General features: G+C 36.6%; 1 protein-coding gene across 1 annotated transcript in view; it reads left to right on the top strand.

The window, feature by feature from the left end:
* LOC6035701 (formin-like protein) overlaps nucleotides 1-27,252 on the top strand; it is a 115,918-nt gene that overhangs the window by 64,124 nt on the left and 24,542 nt on the right. Inside the window, exon 3 of the mRNA XM_038258542.1 lies at nucleotides 7,881-7,964. Coding sequence (XP_038114470.1) covers nucleotides 7,881-7,964 — 84 coding nt within the window. The remainder of the gene's footprint in view (nucleotides 1-7,880; nucleotides 7,965-27,252) is intronic.

The raw sequence follows: 27,252 nt of genomic DNA, 5'->3' as shown, positions 1-27,252 counted from the left end.
ATCGTACAGGCCGGCATTGCCAGCAAGGAAGCATTTGGGCTGCATCGCCGGGGCCCCGGGTATTATGCGCGTGGGAACAACTCTCGGGATGGCTGTTGGCGTGCGTGGCAGTCGTAATTCGAAAGTTTGTTGGATCGATTGGAGCACCCTATAATCCTTCCCCAACCCCGCTTAAAACGACTCTCGGTTACAACCGCAGATCGTTGCGGTGTGGGGTGGCATCACCGCAAAAATGGCGCTCCAGTTCAGCAGTACTGTAGAATGCAACTCAACGCCGGAATGTTCAACGCGCGCGCGGTTGGTGTCCAATTGGTCAGAGAGATGTCAGAGCCGAGCCAGTTAAAACTTAATCCAAACCAATTGGAAGTGGATAATCGAAACCGCGGAGTTCGTTTCGTCGTCGCAGACGACGACGACTTCTTGGAATCGTTTCTTCCCGGGAAGAGATCGTGGTGGCATTTGACTTGGCAGTCACGACCGTCGAAAACGAGAAATGGATTTATCAACTTCGCGTGAAGAGTTGCATCGCAACGCGTGAACTAGTTACGGTTCAGAAAATAAAGTCAATTACGCGGCACCAACTTCGGGGTTATCGCGTAAGGCGTGCGTGTCAGTTACTGTCTAGGAAAAAAGTGAGTTCGACTGACCCAAATTGGGCAGGTCAAAACCACTCAATCAGTGTTTGGCGTGTGATATCGAGTCGTGCGTGGCGTCCGACCAAGTGTCGCGTCCCGCCAAAGGATGATAAATGAAAGTAGGCCCGGTTCTTGATTGGGGTTGACGGCTGCGGAATTGAGGTGTCCCCATTTGCGTGTGTGCTCTGCCGGGGCGGGGGCAATTCCGTGTGCCCCGCGGTCATTCTGCAATGATACTCTAATTTGATTAAAAGCGAATAAAGAGACCATTTGGCGAGCTCGTCGTCTGGCGACTTGGTGACTAAAGGAGTTTATTCAGATGTGGTGCAATATGAACTCATCAATTGAGGTCGATTTGTCAGACTGTTCCGTTTATTTGTACAGGCTATAAACATCGAAGTCTTTATCAATTGGGAACACTGCTACAAACAAAGGTGACAACTTTCAATGAAAAAAAGTTGTTGTTTGCTATTGGAATTTCAGTTATTTGAAGGTGACAATGGCTTCGGAATTACAAATTCAAGGTCAGCTCTTTTTGGTTCAACTCGACGAAGTGCCACCCGATTACAGGTGCCATGAGATGGACTTAATCGATCAGTTGAAAGCATTGTTAAAAACTAGATTTTTTCGTTTGACCTCGTCAATGTGCCTTCTGATCTTTGATGCTATGCGACAATCAGTCGCCAAATTTTCAGTTCTACTCGTCGATGTGCCAATTGATCTACGTTGCTATGAAAGAAGCATTATCGATCCTATTAATTGTTCTACGTTTATTGTTCAAATTGATGATTATTTGCTGTAGAATCTCTTCAGTCATGCAGATTTTCAGCGACGCAATACGCTAATTGCTTACCCTCCAAACTATATGGCGTCTCTTAATTCTGCACCATTTGCTCTAAAAATTACATCCGGCCTAAAACGTACGCCCTTTGCCACTCTGCCAGCCGTCCGCACACGTGGCTGTCAGAACCATTTCGAACCGTCGACAATCTCCGCCAAGAATAGAGCAACCATCTCCATTGTTGTAGCACTTGCGTGGAAAGTGAGACGACGTTTGCGTGAAAACCTTAACTTTTAGGGGAGAACGGTCTCAAATTTTGAGCGCACAAAAGGTGCTGCGCTCCTCTCTCTTATCCGGACTGCAAGATCTTCCCGAACATCAACATCTGCCGTAGTTGGATCTGGCGTTGTTGTTGTTGGCCAAATCCAACATCCGAAAAACCTGCCTGCTGTTTTTGGCAAAACGATGTTCATCTGTCGACACGCGTGTATGTTTTGTTTATCGTTGATGGGATTTGGAGAAGGGGGAGGGTCCTTCACACCAGGCAATTAGCGTTGACATATCCCTGCTGAACCTCGTGATTCACATCCGGTGAGCGACGGCGCTCAATCTCGAGGGCCATGTGCGTGACTAATGCTCGACGTTTTGGGATGTCTAATTTTGGTTTGCTGGATCTTTTGTCGGGTGCATAAATTACGCGAGTCAAGTGGTTCGTTGTCATCTGGTTGCGGGATGATTCCACCTTTCTGCGATGGATGAACAAGGATCGCTGATTCAACGGGCTGCTTAGATGATGTCATAAATTTTGTTTGCAAATCTTGTATGGAAGCCCCCTAATTGATCGCCAGATTGAAATTAGTCACACAACAAATTGAAGTGGTCGCCATAATTCATACGAACAATACTTCGTTAGACTTCTACGAAATGACCCTAATTCATCCGGTAACCGTCGGCTACCGGTGGAACCGGTAGATATAGGTATTTAGGCCATCTGGAGACCGTCCCTAATTTCCTGTCCCAGCCCACGATGATGCGCTTTTGTTTTCAATTCTCATCATCTTGCGCGCTTGTTGTTGTTGTTGATCATGCAGAACTTCAGCACGGGGAAGGGCGCGCTCGCAACTGCTGTTTGTTTGTTGTTTACCAACACCGGATTTCTCTCCCCTGTACCGAGTTCTACTGGAAGTTTAGCGGGAAAGCAGACCCGGGGACAATGAAGGTTTTGTTTTGCCCCTGACATTGACGTGCTTCCCGTCTGTAAGGGCCCAAACTGGCCAGATTTTGACCGGGGGTGCGTCGAATTTGATTTATTTTCGATTGTTTTGGTTTTGGGAATGATTTGCCGGCTGAACTGAAGGGGCGTTTCTCGAGTATAAGTACGGTGTTCAGCGTAATCGATTTTTAATTGCGGGTTGGATTACGGAAACCGTATACACATGCCATGAGCTTCGCGTAGAATCGAGCGCTGTGTATTTACAGAAACTCTCCATCAGCATGACACGCGCTCTACCATTAAAACCTTCTTTCTCTCTCTCGATAACTTCCCAACTACGAAAATTTGCGCTAGTTTGAGCGAAATGCGTTGGACCACCACCGGTGAAATAAAAGAGCAGTCCCGGCATCAACCCGATGACTAAGTAAGACCGGTCGTCGTCTCTGCTTGGGGTAGAAGGGGTTGCTCGGTGCAAACTTCGTCCAAAGCAGCGATGTAGACGGCCACGACCACCCGGTGAGTGACATGGTCATGGAGGTTGTTCTTTATAGCCCGGTGACCTCCGTGCTCCGTGGTTAGAGGAAACTAATCCAGATCGGTTTCACAGTGGTCTATGACCGTTAATCTCCGTGACCTGGAAGTGATAAACAGCGATTTAAAACAAACTTTAAGTGAATCAAGGGGCAATATTTGAATAGCCTACATTCGGGTTGAACCCGGCATCCATTCACAAACACATCGCGCGCCGCTCTGTTTGAACTTTCTCTCCAAACAACGCCACCCAGCAGTACTGAGAAAACCCTTCTACGAGTAAGCCACTCACGACTTCGGTAGCATCGGCGGTAGCCTAATCTAACTCCGTTCAAATATTTAAGTCGTAAAACGTCTACGAGATGCAGATAAGCGCAGCGCCACCGCAGGTCGCTTCGAGAACCAAAACAAACCTCACAGACGGTGGAAAGTGCAACAGGAGTTGTCGTCGCTGCTGGCGAAAACAGCGTGTGATGACACATTATCTTGTGCACTTTGAGACATAGAATGGAGTTGGAGTTGGTGCTTCTGGTGCAGCAGGGCTTACTTGGGGACTGGGGACAAAATGCAAAAAGTTCCATTCAGATCACGTTTTGTCGTTTGTCGAAAGTGAGTGGATTCAGCTTTGCCGAAGACTGAACTGTTGCACATGTCGTGCAAAGAACAGGTCTGGGAAGATTTGGGAAGGACACGAAGCAGCTTTCAGTGAAATATTTGCGGTATTTTATGTAAGGAAGATAGGCTCGATGTACTTCTACTCATGTTTGTATAAAAGTCCGATATGTCCCGTAACGCAGACATACCTATACTGCCCCTGATCGCGTAAATGTCCCATATACATTTTCGTCAATTTCGAGTTTTTGGTGCAGTTTGGTTCAAAATCGTGTGCTCTTTCAAAAGAGCCTATAACATCCAGTACTTTGTTCTAGAAATCAGGAGTAAATCCAGTTTTTTCGCGAAAACTTAACACGTAGCCTTATTTATAAGACAAACTCAAAATGCGTTTTTCTCAGCTTGCTGTTTTTGCATATGGGACATTTCTGCGAACATGGGCAGTAAAGGTCCAAATTTTGGCCTTGGCAAGTTTTGAAAATCAGATTAACTTTTTTGTAGTTTTTTTAAGGTTTGCATGCCTTTGAACCGATAGTAATAAAATCAAAAATGATGAAATGCACATTGGACTTTCATTCATTCAAGAATAACATGATATAATTTAGTTTCTTTTGTATTATTATGATTGTACAGCATCGTTGAAAAAAGAATAAAATCTTTACAAAATTAGTATAATTTTCTCTTTTATTTTCTATCATTCTAACTAGAGCGTTCTATTTCCCGTCCCGGGAAAAAAAATCACGGGAATTCCCGGGATTTCTCGAAAAAAAAAATTTCCCGAATTCCCGAATTTCAAGTGAAATTATGCATTTTCCTAACTTCTTAAAACTTTTTTTATATTTTTCAAAAAAATAATGACAGAACTAAATTTTATTTTATTTTGTTTTATTAAATGTTCTTATTGATTTTATCAGTTCTTCTTATCATCTTATCAAGTTTATTTCAATTAATAATAATTTCTAAACCATTCACAACTGGGAATAGATCTTGTTTATTTGTTGAGCAACAAAAATTACGATTTTATAAACTATGAATGAAAATAAACAATTTTAATATTGATAAGATTTTGAACAAAAATTGTTGCTATATGATTTGAAAATAAGGTACCCCTTCCAGCCAAGATCCAAATTGAGGTTTTTTTACGTTTTTGTTTACCATGCCCAAATTGGATGAAAATAGAATTGGTATCATAAAATGTCTCAAAGAGGATTGTGCAAGAAGAATTTGGTTAATTTGTTTTAATTTGTACAAGAAATTACAGATTAAAGATGGAAATTTGTATGGCCATAGAGCTACCAAGGGCCAAACACGTTTAAATGTATATAAAAAATATCTAATCTTTAATGTTATGAAAATTATTTTAACCAAAGATATTTATCAAGCTCAACCGTTAAAGAATCAATAAAAAACTACTTCGTATTATATAAATGGTGCCCAAAAATGCAAACATGTTTAAGAAACTCGCTCCAAATATATGAAAACTTTGAGTTGTCATTTCATAAAAATGTTATTTCAAGTGAAAAAACAGATTTATAATGTAAATTCAATGTTAATCACTGAATGATGAGCTTAAACTAGTAAGTGATTAGAAAAATAATACTTCTTAACGAAAAAATACTAATGATTATTTTTTTTTATATTTGTAGGAATTTTCAAAAACAGCTTATGAATTTATAAAATGTTTATATTTTTGAAGTTATATGTTTTTTTACTAGCAGACAAGGCATGAATTGAGTCCAACTCTTATTTTGAATATTTAAGTAGCTAGTCTTTTCAATTATATTGCAAAATAACAACTTTCGATAAATTTCAAATTTCCCGGGAATTTCCGGCATTTGCTTGTTGAAAATTTCCCGTTTCCCGGGAATTTTGTAACCCCGGGGAATTGGACGCTCTAATTCTAACGTAACAGAAAAATATTGATTTTGCAATCGCAAAGTCCATTCGTCATGATTCATACAATTTTAGAGTGACAGCCGGCGTGTGGCAACATCAAATCTAAATCAATAATGATTGCGTGACTAGAGATTGTCTGTCTTGTTGAAATGTTCGATTATTTTTGTTTTCCGCAAGAAGCTGAGGAATTCAATGCTTACGTATTTTTTTTTGTTTAAATATATCATTTATTTGAATGTTTCCTTGTCCAATAATTTCTTATGCCACAATGTTTATGATTTTAGAAAATTTGCATTTTTTCCAGTTTGGTTTCACTTTTTGCCATGAACGTCTAATCAACTTTAGCAAAATTTTGTTTCAGTATTTTTCAATTGCAACATTAATTTTACATCTCAAGATATAAATTGAACTTAATACTGAAATTTTGGATACTTCTAAAAAATCACGACATCGGTCGAAAATTAAGGAATGGGTTACATTTAGAAAAACACATTTTTCGTCATTTTATTTTTTTGCAAAGCCATATCTCAGCAAACAAAGGTCAGGTCAACAATGTCCAAAAATAAATGTGGATGAAAATTTTCTCAGTATTTCACAATTATTTTTTTCAGAGATGGAAAGACAATTTTACTTAAAATTTTAATTTGAAAATGGCTTCAACTCTATAATGGTTCATTTTATATAAAATCACATTTCTTTATTCCAAATTAAAAATTTTAACATAAAATTATTTTTCAAGGTTTTTAAAAGTAAATTTTTGAGAAAAAACCAAACTTCCGTCAAATTATATAGACCAAAAGTTGGTACTTTTTGTCCACTAAAACATATGGAAAAATAAAAAGTACAAAAGGGGAAAAATTTCACTAAATTGTGTGTTTTTTTAAAGTACCTTTCTATGGACAGCCAAAAAATAAAAAAAAATAAAGATTTTTTGCGACATTCTATTGAACTACTGTTTTGATAAATAGAGTTATAACATATTCAAGTTAATAATAAAATTTCAAAATCTTATAAATCATACATACAAGTATTTGTAACAACGAATAGACAAATTAATAACGGATTTTACAAAAAAGGCAAAATTCTGGAAGTTTCGGAAGTTATTGTTGTTGAAAATTAGAATTTTTGGAATGTTTTCATGGCAAACTTAGGTGATTTTTTTACTGTATAGCAGACTCCTTCGCCACAAATCTATTATAATTCTTAAATTCAAAAAATCAATTGATTCAAACTGTCCTTGTAAACTTATCCCATTTACTCCTTTCAAAATATGGTCTTGAAGAACGGTTGCGCTGTCGCAATATTTCTCCACAGTTTCGTCGGTATTTCGTTCTTTCGACCATGGGGTGCGCGATTGCAAAATCAAACATTGCCAATTGCCGCTGCGGCTGATGATGATGATGATTGCAGTAAATTTGTTGCAGCTATTAATCTCTGCCTTGCCCTAGCAAAACGCTGCCGTTGTCGTCGCAAAACTGTGGGTCTGTACTGCGCGCAACTCTGGCACAGTCCGTTCCGCCTATTACGATTAATTTAGAGTGAGGAACCCTAGCTCAAATAGCAACAGAAAAAAAGGAGCGAACTTCGACATGACAGCGTACACGGACTTCATGGTCTAATAGCATAAATAAGTGGCACAATGCACAATTGTTCGGCTGCTCACCAAGCCCCCCGGTTTTGATTCGCCACGTCTAGTTCGTTCTGTTGCTGGACGCGTTCTAATTTGCCACAAAATGAAAGCTGTGTTTTGTGTCCCGCGTGTGCCATAAAGATTGAACTACATTATTAAGCTCCCCCCGTCGTTGTCCGAACTAAATTAAAATCTTAATTTAGGCGCGATGAAATGATCGCCTTAAAGCGGTTCCGTTAGATTCCGGCAGTAGAGAGGCACCAGCTGGACCTTGTTTTCGCACGGCGAAAAAAAGTTCATTAACATGCTCGAAAGAAGAAAAAAAAAGCCATGTCGAATTGACTTTTACGAGCACTAAAATATGACAATAACATAATAAAACCCGTCGACGATGGACCGAGAGCGGATCGCGCGCTCGCGAACTAACTCACTCACGAGCTGAGCTAATTTATGCATAATGAAACAGCTACTAACTCACAGTGCTACTAATCTTCCTCTAATAGCTCCCCGAATATGATCTTCGGCGCTGCTGCTCGTTCATTCATCTAAAGTTTTTTTTTTCTTCCTCTCTATCTTTCACAGGCGTCCATGGATCTGCCGGCGGACAAGGCGAAGCTGCTGAAAAACTACGACAACGAAAAGAAATGGGATATTATTTGCGATCAGGTGAGTTTTTTTTTCCTTCTTTTTTTTGCAAACGTGACCATTGTCATACATAGTGGTTGAAATTTATGTCGAAACTGGTAAACTTTTCAAATTTTATATTTTACATTAGTTTCTTAATTTATATTAAACTTTGATTATGTTTATTATATTTTTTTTGGTTAACATAATCTTACTATTAATAATCTTTACGAAAACGAAATTGACTTTATAGCTCTTGGCCATCATTGCTAGTACCAACCACTAGTGTCTTCCTTTTAACAAGGATTGATCTTTACGTTATTAAAAAAAATGTTTGTCCTAAAATATAATAAGGGTGATTTTTTTTAGAGTTTTTTAAAAATTAAGCTTGATTTTAAATTTCAAATTAATTTTATTGAAAAGATCAGACAATTTTGCAAAAGTTTAAATTTTCAACACCGAAACCCCGATGGTTTGACAACGAGATATCGTCAGATGAAAATTACAACGTTTAAACAAATCCATTTCCATCGATTCGAATTCTTTGTGAGGCTGTATCTCTGAAACTAATTGTCCGGTTTCAAAGTTTTAAATCGTAGGAAATTTTTTTTTTTTTTCAAAAATGCTCTTTTTACAATTTTAATCTAAAAATTGAAAATGTTGATGTAGAATATAGATATAACTACACACAAAAAAAATCCGAATGTAACATAATTCATGATGTAATACTTTTGCACGTCATTAAACATTTAAATTCAAATGCAATTTGATGTAAATTTGCAACAAATTTTACGTAAAAACATCATTTTACGTGTGATTCAACCGTTTACGTCGAATCTCAAGTTTACATCAACTGAGTTTACATGTGATTCATTTTTTCCGTGTCGTGTAAATTTACATATTTTTTTCTGTGTATTGTAGTGGTAGACTGAACAAGAAGAATAAAGTTTTCAAAAGAAAATTTGGTAAAATCCAGAGTTTTTTTTCTGAGCTTGAAAAAAATATTTTTAGGAATGGTCACTCATGGTCATTATTTTTAAAAATCGAAAAACTCCAAATATTTCGCTAAAATCAAACTTTCGGTGGATATCTTGAAAACGGAGCCCTTTATCAAAAATCTGTTTTAACTTAAAAGTACTTTTCGATTGCAAATTCAATTTTGCATTAAAAATTATGTCAAATTTGTTTTTGCATGAAACGGCGTAATATTCAATATTTGGCCCTTTTAAAATGTTAGTCTTGATTTAAAAAAATTCAAAGTATTTTTTTCGAAGAGATCGGAAAATGTCACGAATGTTTCATGTATAAACATTGAAAATCGGACCATTAATTGCTGAGATATCGTCATTAGAAAAAGGTGGGTTGTTTTGGTGAGATTTAGAAAACTTCAATTTTCGTGTTTCTTTTTCTTAAAGCGGCTCTATCTCAGCAACCCGAGGTCCAATCTTCAATGTCTCTTAAGAGGCAGTATTTGTAAATATTGCTCGGTTTGTTCTAGAGGTCGTATCGAGGTGCTCCGATTTGGATGAAACTTTCAGCGTTTGTTTGTCTATGCATGAGATGAACTCATGCCAAATATGAGCCCTCTACGACAAAGGGAAGTGGGGTAAAACGGGCTTCGAATTTTGAGGTCGAAAAACCCTAAAAAATCTTAAAATTGCTCGCATTTCCGTAAAACTTCATCAATTCCAACTCTCTTAGATGCATTCGAAAGGTCTTTTGAAGCACTTCAAAATGTGCTATAGACATCCAGGATTGGTTTGACTTTTTCTCTTAGCTTTTGCAAATTACTGTCAAAAATTGATTTTTTTAAAACCTTAATATCTTTTTCCAACAGCCTCCAACACCCATACTCCCACAGGTCAAAAGATAGGTAATTTCATGCACTATAACCCTTTGGTATTAACTTTTTGGCCAATCGCAGTTTTTCTCATAGTTTTTCAATTTTTCTAGAACAAACAATTTACAACTTTTTGGTCTCAATTTTATCATATTCGGAATCCTCGGACAATTTCACGTAAGTTAGAAGTATTGGAGTTGTAATTTTGATTTAAAAAATAATTAAATAAAACATTTTTGAAAAAAGAAATAGATCTTATATACTATGTGGTCAATACGTCAAATGCTGTATCAAGTAGGCGAAACCCTGTTTTACCCCTTATCTAACAAATTGTAAAAAATATTTAAATTCATTCTGAATGGCAATTTTTCCAATCAAATTTACAACTCCAATACTTTACGTAAAATTGTCCGAGGATTCCGAATATGACAAAATTGAGACCAAAAAATGACGCTATGGCGACCTACAGGGGAAAAACTAACGTTGTAAAATATTTGTTATAGAAAAATCAAAAAACTATGAGAAAAACTGCAATTGGCCAAAAAGTTAATACCGTAGGCTTATAGTCCATGAAATTACCTATCTTTTGACCTATAAGAGTATGGGTGTTTGAGGCTGTTGGAAAAAGATATTGAGGTTTTAAAAAAATCCATTTTTGACAGCAATTTGCAAAAGCTAAGAGAAAAAGTCCAACCAATCCTGGATGTCTATGGCACATTTAGAAGTGCTTCAAAAGACCTTTTGAATGCATCTAAGAGAGTTGGAATTGATGATTTTTTGCGGAAATGCGAGCAATTTTAAGATTTTTTATGTTTTTTCGACCTCAAACTTCAAAGCCCGTTTTACCCCACTTCCCGTTGTCGTAGAGGGCTCATATTTGGCATGAGTTCATCTCATGTATAGACAAACAAACGCTGAAGGTTTCATCCAAATCGGAGCACCTCGATACGACCTGTTACACATTGGTGAAAAACTCGCTCTTAAACAATTTTATAGCAAATTTTCTGAACTTTTCAAAAAAAATAGGAATGGTCACTCATGGTCATTATTTTTAAAAATCGAAAAACTGCAAATATTTCGCTAAAATCAAACTTTCGGTGGCTATATCTTGAAAACGGAGCCCTTTATCAAAAAATCTGTAAAGTACTTTTCGATTGCAAATTCAATTTTGCATTAAAAAGTAATGTCAAACTTGTTTTTGCATAAAACTTCGATTTTTCCAAAAATCACTATTTTTTCAAAAATTCATAACTCGGCGGCAGATTTTTTGACCATGTTTCTCTATGGCTCAAAAGTTGCGGATTTTTGTCCCCTAAAACATATCAAAAAATCTCGAAAATCAAAAAATACGTATTTTGGGAAATTGAGTTTTAGTGAAAAAAAAGTTGATAAAAAAATCTCCAAATTTTTTTTCCGTGTACCTATTTTTTTCTCAAAAGTCCTCAACAATACCTACAACTTTGCCGAAGACACCAAATTGATCAGAAAATTCACTCAAAAGTTACAGCTGTTTGAATATTTACATACCATTTTTGTATGGACAGCTGCCAAAATTGTATGGAGACTTGTATGGGTGAACCAATGACGCAAAATAGCTTAATTGGTCATAGGGAAGGCCCCCACAAAGTTTGAGTCAAATAAAAAAATACAAAAAATAAAAATGGTCGAAATCGGCCGATTTCGTAGAGAGTTGCTCAGTATGGGAAACCTACTTGACCGAAATGTCAAGCTCATATATGCGTTAATCCTTACAGCTTTTCATTGGTCTGATGACCGAGTGGGCTAAGGCGCCAGTCCTTACTGTTAGTGCTGGGTTTGAATACCGTCGGTTGCAACTTTTTTTTGTGTTTGCAAAAAATGTACATGCAGTGTGTAATATTAAGTGTTTATTTTAACGAAGGTGATGTGCATGCTTTTGCATGCGATTTTACCATCGGATTTTTTGCTGTGTATTGTGTTTCCAAAAAATAAGCTCTTTGTGTTTTTTATTTGGATGAAACTTTGTCCAGCGACTCCTTAAGTCCAAATAAATCATTTTGTGTCACTGGTTTCTCCATACAAGTCTCCATATAAATTTGGATGATGTCCGTCCATAAAAAAGTGCTATGAAAAGCGTAATATGATAAAATGACCCTTCTGGGTTATTGCAGATTCGATAAGTACATTAAATTTCCCATTAAATGAAATGAGCGTTTAATTTTACATAAAAGTCCCTTTGACACCAAAAATCGAGCTCGGCTTCGTAACCAGGGACAAAAGTTACCCCTTAGGACAAAGTTTCACGCAAATTGAAGAGGGATCGGGGCAACTGATGTGTGAGTTAGCGGAGATTGACCCATTTCGTATATGCCAAATAATGAGCATAAAACTCTCCTGAATTAATTGTTTCGATAAAAAAAATCATACAAATCACGAAACAAATTTTTAAAAGTTAGAGAATTGAGCAAATTTCAAAAAAAATCGTCCGCTGTGTGATGTCAAGGGAAGAAGATTCATCGTCAGGCCAAAATACGACCCGACCAGCATACGTGCTAATCTCTTCGCACGGCGCGTTTCACGATAATTACACACCAACAGCACCAGCAACAGCTTCAACCTTAATAACACTAATAATAATGGACAACAATGTACGATCGCCGAACTACGGCGGCTGAGCTGCTGTTCGAGGTCCACGTGAAACGTGAGTTGAATATTTCTGAACTCCAAATTTCCAACCAACACCTTCGTCCAAGAGTGCGATGTGCGGATTTTCGAAAGATTTCGCCGTGAATCGGCTTACTCGGTGCCGGTTTGACTACTTGGGCCACTAAGCCCGACTGGCTTACTGGCCAGGTGATAAAGTGCTGGAAACTGTCAATTAGCGGAAATTTGGCGCATGAAATTGACTTCTGTTGTTGGGTTGAGCTAAGCGCGAGCGCAAGTTGGTTGAAAGGCAAAGAATTGAGAGTCGTATGTCTGGGTGTAGATATTCAGAGGATTGCATAAATTCTTCTGACACTCGTGAGTTTAGGTTAACTTTCGAATTCAACACAGAAGTAATGATAGAGATTAGGTTTGGTTGCCTCTTTAGAGTTTAGTATTTATTAGCTGCGTTTGAAGAGTGGATAGTTGATGGTTGTGAAACATTGAGGGACTTGGTATAAGATGGAATAGAAGACTAAAATTAGCGTTTGTGTTTCAAATGTCACATTTCACAAAAAAATAATTCAAACGAATAAAAGATTTTTTTAAATTAAATTAGTAGTCACACATTTGATAACTTGCTTGTTTTTTATAATTTTTAAAACCTTATCAAAAAGAAAGAAATTTTGCAACGCTGTCTTATATTGAGTACTCATGTGAAATTTATGCTACTTATCCTGAACGAATGCCATGAATTTGATCAAGTGTCCGAACAACCTTCTCATCAAATATTTTTGTTTTTTTTTCTGTTATTTTTCACAACAAATCGCAAATTATTTAGTTTATTTGAACACCGCTGAAACAAAAAATCTTCCTCCTGTTGATTAATAGATTCCGTTTCGTGGTCCATTAACGCCCATCTATTAATTAACAACAAGTGTTAGCTATTTGCTGCCAGTTTACACTTATAGCCTAATAACTCAACTGCATTCCTCCGCCAGAAATTCCTCATTGCATATTTATGGACCTATCAAAACAATGACACCAGTCCGCGGTCTGTGTCACTGTTCCAAAGTGGCTAATTAAACGAAAAAAGCCGGTAATTACCGGTAACGGATCTGCCCAGGTTGCTGACACACACACTACTTTAAAGAAAAACGTTAATAAGAGTCTTTTCACCCCCTCCCCCTTTCCATTCAGGGTCACTCCGGCCAGAGCTGGTGCTCTGGGTTTTGGGGGGCGTACGAGGGGGCCACACGAAAAAAAAAACTTGGTATCTGCCTGCCAACACCTTCTTTTTCTTCCACCCGGTGCTTCTCCCTGATTGAGTGACGACCTGCTACTAACTTTTGTGGGGAAAAGTCGCTGTTATTGACTTATTAAATTTTGCAAACTTCTAAAAATAAGTTTCAGTTGTCTATCAAAAATGTATGTTGATGGAAAGGAACCGAAAACTATGAGCCAGCAGCATAACCTGCCCAAAATAGGTCCCCTTCCCCTGTATCAAAACCTGGTGGTGATGAAGGTGCACTCCAGTGAGCACCAGCATTCGTTTGTTTTGTTTTTTAATTACACAGTACTGCTGCTAACTGCATGGCGCCACTGGTTTTGCTGTTTTTGTATAAACAAGACATGAACGCCCCTTCTAGACTTTGCACCCCCAGCAGCTGCAGATTAGACGAAAAGCTGTCACTAAAAGTAAACCATGCAGTTAGTTTATTTAGTTTAGGCTTAGAGGCCTTCAGTGCTACTGGTGCTGGGGAATTAACGGTGTTTTCTAGTTAATTTAATCTAACTTCGTAGTTGAGTGACGTATGGACAATTTCGACGGAATGTCTTTGCTACTATATTGGACCTACGGTTGTACTTATTTTGGACCTATGTAAACAAGTATTAAATGATAATTATTTGTGTTCAGTGATTTAAGTAAATTGATCTTTTGAAAAATACATCAAATAAATTCACAATAAACCCAATATAGGGGAAAAACCAACTCAAAATTTAGTTGAAGGTCACATTTCATCGAACCATCAACACCTCAACGCTAAGAATACGTTGTATTTCGTCAAGTTCACCTTCGCTGCCGCATAACCATTTGCTGGGCCACAGTCGTGCCACAGTCCCCGGTTGCCGGCCGGTCGGCACCCAGGACCGGTCGAAACATTCATCAGCAATTCTCGACACGCAATCCGCGAAGTTAGCCACGGCTACACCTAGAGCGCGAGAATTCATCATCCCTCGCCGGTTTTCCATTCTGTCCCACAAATCATTGTGGTATTTATACACTTACTCTATGGCTTTGGCTATTTATATATTTTCTCCATCTTTATGAAGATAACATTTTAACGACTGACGTGACATTGACATTTTTTGCTTCTGGCAGTCCTCTCCTCGGGGCATCACAATATGAGTATATGCGCCCTTGCTACCCGTTTCGGTCTTTAAAAAAGTGGCTCGTGCTCAAAGTTTACCCTTTTGTGACCAGTTTATATTTTTATTTTAATCTTTGTGTGTCTTTTGTAGAATTTGCTTCTACAATGACAGCAATTATCAACACAGCTAAAAAAGTAGTAATCCGGCTGTGTTTAAACGGCCTGAGTGTAAAATAAATTTTGCATTATTTTATGAAATTCTATGTAATATTACACCCTGAAATCTGTAGCCCATCAGTATGGGAAACCTACTTGACCGAAATGTCAAGTTCATATATGCGTTTATCCTTTCCGTTCTTCATCGGTCTTATGGCCGAACGGGCTAAGGTACCAGTCCTTACTGTTGGTGCTGGGTTTGTTTCCCGTCGGCAGCACCTTTTTTTGTGTTTACAAAAATTGTACATGCAGTGTGTGATATTAAGTGTCTTTTTGACCAAGGTGATTTGCATGCTTTTGCATGCGATTTTACCATCGGATTTTTTGCTGTGAAGAATTTTGCAAGTTTTGCAGCGTTTTTTATAATTTGTATTTTTTTTCATTTAAATCAATTTTTGTCCCCACATTCCCTATGTCAAAAGAAGCTATTTAGCATCATTAGTTTTTTCCACGCAAGGCTCCATGCAATATTGCGGGCTTTTCATACAAAATTGTCACATGAAAATAAGTATTCTTTGGCCTTTCAAAATGTTGCCTGAATGGTGCTTAGACAAATTTGATACTAAAATTTCTTAAATAGTTAAAATGAAAATGGCAGACAATTTCTTAAAAAGTTTACTTTTTCAACAATGCAAATTAAACCAATAGTTTCCGAGATATCTCTGAAAAATTAGAGCTTACAGATGACACTGAGAAACATTAATTTTTCACTGAATTTTAACATTACGATGTATCTTAGCAACTAGCAATCAGATCAACAATGTTAAAATTGAAGATTATAGAAAATATTCTCAGCTTAACGAAAATAGAATTTGCAGGGTTGGTTTTCCATTTTTTCTGAAAAATTTGATTCTTTTTTAAGCATAGGGTGTAGAGTTTTTCTAAAGGTTCTATAACAATATAAAAGACAATAGCTTAAAAGGCCTATTGCTTATCCAAAAAATGCTCTAGACATGGACAAATTTTCATTTGAATGAAAAAAAAAAATAAACAAAAGTCAATTTGTGAAAGCGTAGGGAAATACTCATAAAAATATTTTTCACCCTTCTTATTATTATATTTTTTTTTTCATCCTGACTTTTCTTGTCAAAATATAACTTTTTTATATTTTTTACATTTTGTATTTTTTATGAACTGAACAAGACAATCCACGCCAATATATCATTTAACAAGCTTAAAATAGCGAATACATTTCTATATTGATGTCTATGTAAGGGGAGAGTCCACTTTGCTCTCCATCCACATTGACTATTTCTAAGTCTTGTTTTCTGTTCTTCTTTTGCTCTGTCTACCATCTGTCTCTTCTATGTCCTTGTGAGGGAATCATCGATCCATCCGCATTGCCATTTTTCATTTTTCTTGTCTTTCATTTTATTTTCCATTGTTTTTTCATGCTTACCATCAGTCTTTGTGAGAGGATACTGAGCTCGATTTGCTCTCCATCCGCATTGACCTTTTCTCATCTTTGATTTTCCTTTTTGTCAGTAGTTAGAAACAATGCCGGGAATAGGGGAGGGAGCATCAGGGCAGTGGACGGTATGCTGTAATGGCGGAGACTGGATGTGGATAGCGGAAGACCAGAACTACGTCTCAAGGGGGAAATAGTTTATTGATTATGCAAAACTTTCTCGAAGAAACAAATGTGATCAGAAGGTCAGTCAGTTCCAAAGATTTTGAAAATTTAATATCAGCTCCGAAATTATTTGAAAATTTGTAATGACGCAAAATAGCGTTTTTGAATCACCCACACAGTTAAACAAAATCATGGTAATATTACATCTGGGACGAGGTACATCTTTTATGTCACAAAAAATGTGTATTTTTACTATTTTTCTGGTTTAATGTCACTTTTTCAGTCTATCGTCTAGACAAGTTGGGGCAGCAGAGGGTTAATCCTGAACAAGTTTTGAAGCAAAGGGTTAAAACTGCTTGCTCAGCCTAATTGGAACCGAAGTACAATTGCTAGAGTGCCAGCAAATTGCCCACAACGGTTTCATTAAAAAGAGCACATTTTAGCAACCTGGAGGAGTGCCATTTAAAGCAAGTGTCACCCGAGGAGCGAAGAAAGCTGCACTAAATGGGTAAATGTTTACGATTGCCTGAATGGTGCTGAGATAAATTATACGGACTGGACGTGTTTGCAATTACTTTGCAGTTTAGTTCAAGTTTTATGTTTGTGGAGTGCATGTTGTTGTTGTTGTTTTGTTTTAAATAAGGTTCTTATGAGGCAAAACAGCAGAATAAAATAGTAGTTTATGCAACAAGTTGCAAAAAGAGGATTTTTTCAGCACGAGTCGTACATTTATCCAACGAGGTTCACCGAGTTGGATAAATACGAAGAGTGCTGAAAAAATCAAGTTTTGCAACGAGTTCCATACAACATTTTTTGCAATTCCAAAAAACACACACTGAGTGAAATTTTAAGTCAAATTTTTATATATTTTGTCAATAAATCGTTTAAATCAAAAAAATGTTGAAAAGTGTTACTTTTCGAAACAAGTGCTGAAAAGTTCAACTTTTCAGCACCCATTTGAGTGCTGAAAAGTAGAACTTTTCAGCATTTATTTTGAAAAGTGTTGCTATTCGATTCTGTTACTTTTGGTACAGAAATGTAGGCTATTTCGTCGTTCAAGAATGACAGGAAAAGTAAGTAGTTTCACGACGGAATTGCAAAAAAATACTTTAAGTTGTTAAAATAAGTCTCAAATTTCTGGAAATCTCTTTTGTGTCGCATTAAAATCAATCAGCCTTGTGTCGCGGCGTCGAGATGGCAAATTCCAGATAAGTTCAAAAAATAACAAAAACGCTGTCAAGGCTTGGCAGACAAATGCACAAAAGAAATAAAAACCGCGATCTAACCATCAGTGGCAGACATTTGCAGACAGCTACTGAACTGCCGTTCACCACAACAAAAGTCTTTATAAAACCAATGCCATTATTGAGTGCGTTTTGCGTCTTGCAAAATAAGAAAAAAAAGACTCACTTAGGCAAAAGTGTAGTAAAGCAGTGAATAAAAAAAAAATCTACTCGAAGCAAATCGGCGCGTGCGTTGGCGTCTCAGTGCCGACCTAATAGAACGCCACCATGCACTGCAGTACAACTCCCCACGTGAAGACCGGCGACGACCACCCAACCCATCGCCACAACTCCATGCTCGTACTGGCGCAAATTGCATAATTCACAGCGTCTTTCAGCAATAGCGGAGTTTGTAAGCGTTGGAAAAAACGGTGTTTTTATTCCCCTCAAACGAGGGAGTCTATGCACCGCAATCAATAACAACAGTTAAGGGGTTACTGAATGATCCAAGAAATTATCATGAAAATAATTGTGAACATTTCTTCAAGATTTTTTTTATTTAACAAGAAGTGCAATAAGAAATAAAAATATTCCTATTTTCACCATTAATTATGCTTAAAATGGCTATAACTTAAAAATAATAAACTGCAAAAAAAAAATGCCACAAGGTACAAAAAGAAGATTTTTCAAAACTAGTCGCACATTTGTCCAACGAGGCACTGCCCTGTTGGACAAACACGACGAGTGCTGACAAAATCGAACTTTGCACCGAGTTCCATGTGACATTTTTTGCTATTTCGAAAACAACCATTTGAAAGTTAAAATAAATAAAATATAAAAACTCGGGTGCTGGGAAATTTAATTATTGTAAAAAAAAGTTTATTTAAACTCGGCAAAAAATCCCGTACCTATTTTTTCACATCAATACCTACAACATTGATCCTCTCCTAGGACAAAAAAAAATCAAAGTTGAGTCATTGATTCACCCGTACAAGTATCCATACAATTTAGGCTGCCGTCAATACAAAAATGTTACGAAAATATTTGAAAATCTGTATTTTTACAGATTTTTTTGATCGATTCGGTGTCTTCGGCAAAATTTTAACCAAATAAAAAAAAACAAAAACAAGTTATGTCCGGGATTCAGAAAAAGTTGCACATATTTTTAAAAGACAAAGTCTACAGTGCAAGTGGTACAACATAAAGTTTCATAGGGGAAATTCTCGTATGTTTGGCAGGTTAAGAACTCGCTCCTAACTCCATCCAATTAGCTTATTTTCACTATTTAAAAAACTTATTTCGGAAAACTGTTTATAGAACTTGCTTGTCACTTCGAATTGAGCTATTTATCACTCGGTTTCAGTTGAAAACACTTTCAATGAGCTGTAATTGAATGTCAAAGTGCTGATATAGCAACAGTAGAGGCACGCAACAAATTTTTGATATATTCCGTCAAAAAATATTATCTCACACAAATTTGAACTAGGGGAACAGCATTAGATGTTCAAATTTGTGTGAGATAATATTTTTTGACGGAATATATCAAAAATCTGTTGAAAAAAATCAGCTTAGGAATCAAATTTTTGGCGACCAATATTTTGGAGACCAGTATTTCGATTTATTGAAAAAACAGTAATGATTCAAAAACTTATAAATCATTCAAAGATATTTTTTCACAACCTGGAAATGTAATGTTTCCTAAAACATAAAAAAAATAGAAAAAAAATTAAAAAATAGTGTTTTTTTGCAAATCAAGTTTTAGTGAAAAAAAAATAAATTAAAAATCACCAATTTTTTTTACCGTGTATCATTTTTTCAGTGAAGTCCTTATCCATACTAACTACTTTGCCGAAGACACCAAATCGATCAAAAATGACCTTCAAAAGATACAGATTTTTTAATTTTCACATATCATTTTTGTATGGACAGTTGAGCAATTCTCTACCAAAACCGGAAATGGATTTTATTTGTATTTTTTGATTTGGCTCAAACTTTGTGGGGGCCTTCCCTATGACCAAATAAACTATTTTGTGTGATTGGTTCATCCATACAAGTCTCCATACAATTTTGGCTGCTGTCCATACAAAAATGGTATGTCAATATTTAAAAAGCTGTAACTCTTCGGCAAAGTTGTAGGTATTGTTGAGGACTTTTAAGAAAAAAATAGGTATACAAGGAAAAAAAATTGCAGATTTTTTAATCTACTTTTTTTCACTTAAACTCAATTTCCCAAAATACGTATTTTTTATTTTCGAGATTTTTTGATAAGTTTTGGGGGACAGAAATCCGCAACTTTTGGGCCATAGAGAAACATGGTCAAAAATCTGCCGCCGAGTTCTGAATTTTTGAAAAAATAGTGATTTTTAGAAAAAATCGAAGTTTCATGCAAAAACAAGTTTGACATTATTTTTTAATGCAAAAATGAATTTGCAATCGAAAAGTACTTTACAGATTTTTTGATAAAGGGCTCCGTTTTCTAGATATAGCCACCGGAAGTTTGATTTTAGCGAAATATTTGCAGTTTTTCGATTTTTAAAAACAGTGACCATGAGTGACCGTTTCTAAAAATATTTTTTTTGAAAAGTTCAGAAAATTTGCTGTAAAATTGTCTAAGAGACATTGAAGATTGGACCTCGGGTTGCTGAGATAGAGCCGCTTTAAGACAAAGAAACACGAAAATTGAAGTTTTCCTAATCTCACCGAAACAACCCACCATTTTCTAATGACCATATCTTAGCAAATAATGGGCTGATTTTCAATTTTAGTACATGAAAAGTTCGTGAAATTTTTCGATCTTTTCGAAAAAAATATTTTGAATTTTTTTAAATCAAGACTAGCATTTTAAATGGGCGTAATACGAATGTTACATTGATAATCGGACCATTAGTTGCTGAGATATCGTCATTAGAAAATTGTGGGTTATTTTGGTGAGATTAAGAAAACTTCTATCTCAGCAACCCGAGGTACAATCTTCAATGTCTCTTAGACAATTTTATAGCAAATTTCTTGAAAACGGAGCCCTTTATCAAAAAATCTGTAAAGTACTTTTCAATTGCAAATTTAATTTTGCATTAAAAAATAATGTCAAACTTGTTTTTGCATGAAATTTCGATTTTTTTTTCTAAAAATCACTGTTTTTTCACAAATTCATAACTCGGCGGCAGATTTTTTTACCATGTTTCGCTATGGCTCAAAGTTGCGGATTTCTGTCCCCAAAAACATATCAAAAAATCTCGAAAATCAAAAAATACATATTTTGGGAAATTTAGTTTTAGTGAAAAAAATGTTGATAAAAAAAAATCTGCAATTTTTTTTCCTTGTACCTATTTTTTCTCAAAAGTCCTTAACATTACCTACAACTTTGCCCAAGACACCAAATTGATCAGAAAATTCATTCAAAAGTTACAGCTGTTTGAATATTGACATACCATTTTTGTATGGACAGCAGCCAAAATTGTATGGAGACTTGTATGGGTGAACCAATGACGCAAAATAGCTTATTTGGTCATAGGGAAGGCCCCCACAAAGTTTAAGTCAAATCAAAACATAAAAATGGTCGAAATTGGCCGATTTCGTAGAGAGTTGCTCAGTGAGCAAAAATAAACAGAAGTCAAATAAAAAAATACAAAAAATAAAAATGGTCGAAATCGGCCGATTTCGTAGAGAGTTGCTCAGCTGCCAAATTTGTATAGAAAATTACATGGCGAACTATTGATGCAAAATGGCTTCTTTGGGCAAACCGAAAGTAACATGAAATTGTCAGCCGGATTAAAAAATACAAAAATTAAAATGAAAAAAAATGATTTCGTAGAAAACTGCTCTTAATTGAGTTTTTCGAAAATAAAAATAAGATAATTTGGCCATTTGTGTATTCCAAATGGTACCAATACATGTGTACTTAAATAATCGAATTCCAATACTCCTTCTTTTCAAGTGTTTTGACTTCCTCACCATACTGAGGAAAGGCTATAAAATCACTCGAAAAACGAAATTTTTTATTTGACCTCTTAGACCCAGCTTCAAGTATACATATCGACTCAGAATCAAATTTTGAGCAAATGTCTGTGTGTGTGGTGGGATGTTGATCAAATAAAACTGCACTGGATTATCCCGGTACTGGCTGAACCAATTTGAACCGTTTTGGTCTCATTCCATCCGTCTTTGGGTCCCATAAGTCGGTATTGAAAACTATAAAGTTTAGTGAAGTACTTCAAAAGTTATGATAAAAAAAAAGATTTTAACAAAAGTCCGGAAGATTTTTAAAAGAGTGGTTTTTGTAAGAAACCTCGTTATGTTATACATTTTTTAAAAGCTATTTGAAAGAACTTTTCATCGAGTTCAAAAGATTGAAGATTTGACGACCCTATCAAAAGTTATAAACACTTAGGTGATATTTATGAACTTTTTGGAGGCCGGATCTCAGATATTTTGACAAAAACGTTGTCTGGATCTATCATGCGACCTGTCGTTGGATAGGTTATCAAAAGACCTTTCCAACGAGTTCAAAAGATTGAAGATCTGAACACCCTTTTAAATCTATTTTGGATAGCATTACCCTCTAAATGTGAAGAAGGCACCAACAGCCTAAGGGTGGATTAAGTAACGTTTTTTAAAAGATTCATAGCATCGCAGCTTGGAAGGGACGGTAACGGGTGCAAACTCCACTGATTTTTTTCAAGTTTTTCTTATATTATTGCCGATAAGAAGCATTTGAAACCAAGGTAACAGCTAGATGTATAATTTTGGCTCTGCTTTATTCTTGTAAACTCATTTATGCAACCCCTTTTCGTATGAATATCATAAAATCGAGACACCTTTGACAAAAAACAACTTTTATAAAGTAACGACAGCTTTTTATGTTTCCAACGTCGTCGATGCCCGACCAGTGACGAAGCCGCCGCGCCGTTGAATTGCAGAATTGAGGTTGCATCGGTCGCGGTCTCTTCAGACATCAACGACGCCGGCGACGACGACGACTCGCGCTCTTTATGCTGCTGCTGCTCTCTCTCTCTCGCGCCCGCCCCATTATCCAATCATTGGCAATCACTGGAAATTGACTCATTTGCAGTTTGTTCCTCCCCCTCCCACCACACCTCTTAACGGGTTGCTAGTGGAGGATGTGTGGGTGGCTGGTGGTGTAGGTGAGTGGGTTTCCAGCACAGTTTTTGAGCCCCTGCCCGTTGACTCAGAGTGCAGTTTGTGCTAGATTTTTTTTTTGTGAATGGAACACTTTGAGCTTTGTGTGATATATGCGCAAAAGATCACTTAACCACTTTAAGTGAATGAATCTGGGGGTTTAAGTGGTGATTCAGAAGCAATTCTTCAAATATGACTTTCAAGTTATAGTTCCATAGGGAATAAGAGATGCATAACAGTAAGATTAGCTTTTCAAGATCCTAAGAAAGTTAAGATGAAATTAAATTACAGACTAGATTCCAAGATTTTTTAACTACGCTAGATAAACTTAAATAAAAAAGTTGTTTAAATCACTTAAGAAACAGATTGTAATGATATAACAGTATGTAGATAAATATTGATAAATGAGCGTAATTTATTGAACTATTCCAAAACTAGCGATTTCAAAATAACTCAACCGAGCCAAATTTATCCGATCTGTCTGACAGCAAGTCTGCAGCCGAAAGATTGTCGGGGCACAAAGCTCGTGGTCACTGTCTGCTGGAGAACTGCGGCGATATCTTCAATTGGGATGTCTCGGTTGATTCATGTTCCATTGAGCGACCATCGCTTCGCGGTTGACTCAGTGCCAAAAAGTGATGTGAATTCCATCACCACACACACAACACATCAGATTCATTCAGCATTCCTCAGAACTTTGCCTTCTTGTAATGGCTTGAAGGAAGGAGAACGGAAAAAATAAGTTCTTTTTTTTGCTGAAAAGTTGTTGCTCTTGTTACGCGAGGATCCAGACGCCGTAACTTCCTTTTATGGAAATAAAGTTTTTATTTTTAGAACCGCCGTCTGATTTATCGCAAAACGACTCGTTTTTTGTGCGCGTTAAGTGGTTTTGGACTTGGACAAAATTAAAGTGTACCACACGTTACGTTACGGGATCGAGCTCAAGATCCATCAGGACAGACGGACGAGCAAGCCTAAAGTGACAGAGAACAGTAAGATGAGATGTCGAGCAAAGTTCTGAGATGTCTTCGTAGTTGTGCTTTGTTGACGTATTCGATTTTGGGTCAAATCTTTAGGCAGATCCTCAAAATTCAGTTCCAAATTGGAGATATCAAATCAAAATCATAGAACTCCGTGCAATGCTGCCACATAGCATACATTTTTTATGCCACTTAGCATACATTTGATCCGAACAGATACCGTTTGTCACACGTTAATGCATACTTGTTATTGTTGCTTTCTTCTCGAAATGTCAAAAACCTAACTGCGACAACAAAGCACAACCTCAACGATGTGCAATACTGCACAGCGTGCACTTCCCTGGAAAAGTATCTCGTTCTTGTGTAATGGAAACATGTGCTTAATTTGGATTAAAAACGTCACGGTTCAAGTGCAGAAAAATGAAACGCCTTGTTAACATGTCGAACGGGAAGATTTTTTTGTTTGCCATATTAGGTCATAATATTTCCGGTTGGTAGCATGCACCAGGAATTGGATAAGATATCTTTGAGAGTCTTCAGGAGTGACGAAAGTTAATGTTTTTTTTTATAAAGTACGTCACTAATTACTGACCTACCAGTCAAAAAAATTAAATTAAAAGTGAAGCTAAATAAATCAGAAATAATCACCACAAATTTCAAGGTCTAAGTCATCCGTGCTGCCAACTATTGAAATGTTTGATTGACAGCACCATCCCCTGTCAGAACCGGTCCATCAGCTGATATACTTGTTCAGCCAAAGGTCTCTAGTCCGGCTCTATTGCGCAACCTCGGACGCATGCCATACCGGGACAAGTGTCTGTAGTCGTACCAAAACAAAACGATAATGATCCGCCACACAGAGCTGTCTCTTTTAACGGCTTTTCCAAACAATTTCTGCCTCCATTCAATGTCGCTATAGCACAGACAAATGGAGTGCGTCAATATTGGCAGAGTGTTTAAGATGTGCCACAGACAAACAGATAAAACATATTTTTTATCAACTTGATCGACCTTTTTTTTTATTTTTTATTTTTTAGAATAGTTTTACCCTGGGTGCAGAATAGTTGTCCGCAAAGCGGCCTCAATTTAGAACTGTCAAAGCGGAACCAATTTACTGTTCGCAAAACAATGTCAAGAAGTGGCAAGTATCGTGATCGATCTATAATTTATCAGGAATAAAAAAAAGTCGTTGGCGTCGAGCTATTAAGGTATTCGAAGTTGGCATGAATCGTTGCTAAAATTTCAAAATCGCTATGTCTCACGCAAAACCAATGTTTATGACGCTTTTTGAAATGTTAGCGACGAATTATCAATAACTATGAATGGTACCAGCCAAATAATATTGGATAATCTTACTCCGATATTATCACTGCACATCAAAGAGACATAATCTCACAACATCCATTCGGTTGCTCTTCTGATTCACGAAATTCCACCTACTCTGACACAATTTTTCATCACGTGGAAAACAAAAAAGGCCTCTTTTGGCCGCCCATCGTTTAGTACACGAAGAAAAAAGTGGGATGCGCTTAATTTTCCATCGAAAACATCAACATCATCAGATCCGAAATGTTTCAAAACAATTCACTTCAGCAGCAAAAAACAGCTTGAACAAAGCCTTCTACTTTGTTTATGTTTACAGCTGTAGTGTTGTTGTATTAGTGGGGAGCAGTGAGGAGCTTTCGAAAATCACGTTACGCATTCTGTCTTTTCAGCACCCAGGTTTTACCGAGAATGCATTTCAACAGAGCGTAACCTGGCCTGGTCTCAGAACGCTATTGTCATAAATTTGCAAAATACCAATGAATTCCAGAAAATGTCTATTTTTAGTAAAGGTAAAAACTAGCCTTTATGGCCCCCTTTTGTTTTGGGAATATTTCAAATGATTTTTTTTATGAAGAATAAGACATCTTCAAAATAATGTAAAGAACAAAGGATGCAAGAAGAAAAGTTTATAGATCACAGCAAAAAAAAATGGTTTGTAGATGTACTTGATCATCAGCTCCCCAAGGGGTTTCTTTCTTCTGGCAGGTCGAAAAACAACGCAGTTGTTATTTTAACTTTAAAATAAGTAGGCATTTTATAACAAATCCTGCTCATTCTACTGACATTCGTTTGTCTGTGACCGTCCACTAAGATACTGATTGGTGGGCCTTTTTCAACACACTTTTTTTCTTCTGATAGCCAGAGCATCGATCAGAGGGGATGTTTTGGTTTGAAGCAGGTCAACAACATTTCAAACGAGACTTGCTCTTCAAGTTTTGGAGTGCGTTTAGTACACGCGTTTTGAACCTATTTGGTCATTGGACGTGGCTGCATGCGCTCATTAGTGCGTTTTTTGCTGAACCTGCCTGCAAGAATATCCGAATCTTTCGTCAATGTCATTAGCGCGGGTTTGGCGCAAGGGGTGGTTTTATGTTTGAAACTTGATAACCAAGTGACGCCCATTTTACACTTGTTCTTGCTGCTCCGGCATGAGGTTAAAACGCCCACCACATGCGTCAGTTTGACGTGGGCCAAGGAAAGTCCGTCGGACTTTTTGGAGCGCGAGCGAATGAGCTCATAATGTGCATAATATTAAGTTGGTACGATCACGAGGCGTTGAGTACTTGGTGGCGATAAATTACACTATTCATGAAACTGACCACATTCCGGGCGATAACGAGCAGTGAATAATAAACGATGCCTTAATGTTTGCTTCATTGCGTAAACCAATTTTAGAAAAAAAAACGATTTTGTAAAACAAAAAATACAAAATTATTAAAGTACTAAAATACTAAAATACTAAAATACTTAAATACTAAAATACTAAAATACTAAAATACTAAAATACTAAAATACTAAAATACTAAAATACTAAAATACTAAAATACTAAAATACTAAAATACTAAAATACTAAAATACTAAAATACTAAAATACTAAAATACTAAAATACTAAAATACTAAAATACTAAAATACTAAAATACTAAAATACTAAAATACTAAAATACTAAAATACTAAAATACTAAAATACTAAAATCTAATCTAATCTAATCTAATCTAACACAAACGCAGCCAGTCCGATGAAAGCATGCTGGAAAGTCTTGTGATTAGATTACGCCCAAGCACTTTTCTTGTCATTATTAATAATTGCAGTACATCCGAGAACACCCGAAAATGTATTGCAAAAATTAAAGCGGCCAGCCCTACTACGTTGTGTTTACCGCAGAGAGGATTCTGAGAACGGATCACATTTCACAGAATCTACAGGGGAGGAAGGATGCGTGGACATACCGTACCAAACGCTCCTGTTTTCAGTTTCATTTGTGTTTTGTATGATGTGTTAAGTGTAAAATATAGTGTGGTTATATAATCAAATAAATAT

The sequence above is a fragment of the Culex quinquefasciatus genome, chromosome 2, assembly GCF_015732765.1.
Source record: "Culex quinquefasciatus strain JHB chromosome 2, VPISU_Cqui_1.0_pri_paternal, whole genome shotgun sequence".
Lineage (NCBI taxonomy): Eukaryota > Metazoa > Arthropoda > Insecta > Diptera > Culicidae > Culex > Culex quinquefasciatus.
This window is presented reverse-complemented; position numbering and strand designations above follow the sequence as displayed.